This window comes from Carlito syrichta, unplaced genomic scaffold (assembly GCF_000164805.1).
Source record: "Carlito syrichta isolate Samal-C Ts95f unplaced genomic scaffold, Tarsius_syrichta-2.0.1 Scaffold315826, whole genome shotgun sequence".
Taxonomy (NCBI): Eukaryota; Metazoa; Chordata; class Mammalia; order Primates; family Tarsiidae; genus Carlito; species Carlito syrichta.
Window position 1 is genome coordinate 448,282 of NW_007259922.1, and position 3,192 is coordinate 451,473.

The window sequence follows — 3,192 nt, forward strand, 5'->3', positions numbered from 1 at the left end:
GCGGGTTCGAGACCTGCCTGGGCAACTTGGCGAGACCTCATCTCTACATTAAATCAAAAAATTAGCTGGGCATGGTAGCGCGTGCCTGTAGTTCCGGCCACTTAGAAGACTGAGGTGCAGCCAAGCTTGGTGGCTCAGCCTGTCATCCCCTGCCTTTGGGAGGCTGAGGTGAGTGAATTGCCTGAGCCCGCGGGTTCGAGACCCGCCTGGGCAGCGAGACCTCATCTCTACAATAAATCAAAAAATCAGCCTGGTAGCACGCGCCTGTAGTTCCAGCTACTTGGAATGCTGAGGCGGAAGGGTCACTGGAGCCCAGCAGGTGGAGGCTGTGGTGACCGGGAGTGGCCACTGCATTCCAGTCTGAGTGACAGAGTGAGACTCCAACTCAAAGAAAAAAAGAAGACTGAGGTGGACGGATCGCTGGAGCCCAGCAGGTCGAGGCTACAGTGGTCGGGAGCGGCCACTGCATTCCAGTCTAGGTGACAGAGTGATCCAACTCAAAAAAAAAAAAAAAAAAAAAATAGATCATAAGGCAGTATTTGATATCTGAACATCCAGGGTTGCATTTATACCATAATGGAGTTGATTCTTTTTTTCCATGAGCAGCTCTTTTGTGGGGCTGAGGGGGTAACTAAGGGAAATGAAGGGTGTTTGAAAATATTTATGCCATGAAGTATTTGGGTATGATCTGAAATTGATGTTTTGCCATTGTTTCCAGGGTTTTGCGGCCTCCAGGTGGTGGATCCAATTTTTCATTAGGCTTTGATGAGCCAGCAGAACAACCCGTGAGGAAGAACAAAATGGCCTCTAGTATCTTTGGGACACCGGAAGAAAATCCCCCTTCTTGGGCCAAGGTGGCAGGTACCGCTTTTTTCTGTGACCGCTGTTCAAAGAGATGGATCCAGCTTCAGTAGCCAAAGCTGGTTTTGCAGTGAAAAGCAAAATCTAACTTAATGGTAATACAATGAACAATAGATCAAGCTTACCAAGAGAGGAAAGAACTAGAAAATACTGAGTCTATAAGATGGATCCGAATAAGAACTGAAGTCAGTTTGGGTTTTTTGGTCCCTTTACAGAATGTTTAAGCCATAAGCTTAACTTTCCTAAGACTGTTTTCTTATTTTGTAATATGATACTAACATATAATGCCAGTTACTAAAGCGTTTTGCTTTAGTTTTTCTACTATATTCCTCAAGGAAATATATTTTGATTTTGAGGTGCCAAGTCTAGCGGTGGCAGGGAAGACTTGGAGTCATCTGGACTGCAGAGAAGGAACTCCTCTGAAGCCAACTCTGGAGACTTCCTAGATCTGAAGGTCAGTGACATCATGAGGACAGAAAGGCTTTGAGGCCAATTCACTTTCGAAATGAAACTTCCCCTTTTTTACTAAGAGTTTCAGTTCTACCACTGGATTTTTATATTGCAGTAATTAGGAGAGGGTCCAGGCCATGATGGTGATGGAAGATTGACAGCAAGTAAAGTCAAAAAAGGGAGCTGCCCTGAACTTGATCTGTTCAGGTGGCTCTTGTACTGTTAGGGTTAGTTTTATATCCTTCAGTATTGATTTTTGGAGCTTCTTGATCACACTCAGTACCTTTTTTTCTTTTGAGTTGAAGTGTCACTCCGTCGCCCAGGCTGTGATGCAGTGGCACGTTCATGGCCAACTCAGTGTCAACCTGCTGGACTCAGGTGATCCCTTCACCTCAGCCTTCCAAGTAGCCAGAGCTACAGACATGCGCTACCACGCCTGGCTAATTTTTTCATTTATCATAGAGATGAGATCTTGCCAAGTTGCTCGGGCCGTTCTCAAGCCCTGGACTCAGGCAGTCCCCTCACCTTGGCCTCTCAAAGTGCTGGGATTACAGTCTTGAACGCCAGGAGACTGTAGCACTGGCATAACCATCCGTTGTGTCTGTGGTTGAGTACTGTCACCAAGACCTCAGGGTGTGGGTCTGGCAAGACTCGCCTGGCAGGAAGTCCTCCTGACTGGGGCCCTCAGAGCACATTGGGGCACCTCCTGCCTGAGTGTGGGGGAGCCGTGGAAAGGCCTTGGAATTGATAGGGGCCCTTCAACAGCTAGTTAAGGAGAAAAGAGAGATAAATGAAAGTATAGATTTACCAGCTTTCCACTCTGATACAAGATCCTCCAGAATGCTCATTGCTATTAGGTCATCAGCATAAATGTTAAGGTTTTTTTGTGTTTTAGTTGTATTACTGGGGCAATTAATCCACAGAATTTTTTTTTTTTTTTGAGTTGGAGTTTCACTCCGTCGCCCAGAGTGGAGTGCAGTGGCCGCTCCTGGCCACCACAGCCTCGACCCACTGGGCTCTGGCGATCCTTCCACCTCAGCCTTCCGAGTAGCCGGAATTACAGGCGCGTGCTACTATGCCCGGCTGTTTTTTGATTTATTGTAGAGATGAGGTCTCGCTGCCCAGGCGGGTCTCGAACCTGCGGGCTCAGGCAGTCCATTCACCTCGGCCTCCCAAAGTGCGGGATTACAGGCTGAGCCACCGAGCCCGGCCTCCACCGAATTTTTATATAGCATTCAAAAGATTGCAGATTGACCCTATACTTGATTGCATCGTCAATATGAAATTTCATATTTGGTTTCAGAGATGTTATCTGCTCTGAACTGTGACTGTTTTGTGTGTTCCTAAATTAAAATAAGAAGTAAATCTTTAAATTTTTTTCTTTTCCAGGGAGAAGGTGACATTCATGGTGAGTACTTCTGGAGACTGAATTTCTGGTTCTGTAAATAGTTATAGGACAGATCTGAATTTTGATTCAAATCATATCTTGGGGAAAGAGACTGGGGAGTGAATCCTAACTGTGTACCCCAAGTGCCAGCAACTCTGGGTGGGGAAGGATAATGAAACTAGCAAGTTAGCAATCGTGGCCACATTTTAAATCTGCCAGCAATGAGATCAATGCTAGAAATGTATCGTGGAAAAAACTGATGACCATAACAATGGTTCATGCCTGTAACACCAACATATTGGGAGGCCAAAGCAGGAGGGTTGCTTGAGGCCAAGAGTTCAAAACCAGCTTGGGCAACATACTGAGACCCTTTCTCTTTTTTTTTCTTTGAGTTGGAGTCTCACTCTGTCACCCAGACTGGAGTGCAGTGGCCGCTCCCGGCCACCGCAGCCTCGACCTGCTGGGCTCCGGCGATCCTTCCGCCTCAGCCTTCC

General features: G+C 46.7%; 1 protein-coding gene across 3 annotated transcripts in view; it reads left to right on the plus strand.

Annotated features, from left to right (window-relative positions):
* The window catches only part of JPT1 (Jupiter microtubule associated homolog 1), a 44,542-nt gene that overhangs the window by 29,249 nt on the left and 12,101 nt on the right, over window positions 1–3,192 (plus strand). For all 3 annotated transcript variants that reach the window (XM_021706624.1, XM_021706623.1, XM_021706625.1), the window contains 3 exons: window positions 719–861; window positions 1,218–1,315; window positions 2,701–2,719. In XM_021706624.1, the coding sequence (XP_021562299.1) occupies window positions 801–861; window positions 1,218–1,315; window positions 2,701–2,719 (178 nt within the window). In that variant the 5' untranslated portion in view covers window positions 719–800. The remainder of the gene's footprint in view (window positions 1–718; window positions 862–1,217; window positions 1,316–2,700; window positions 2,720–3,192) is intronic.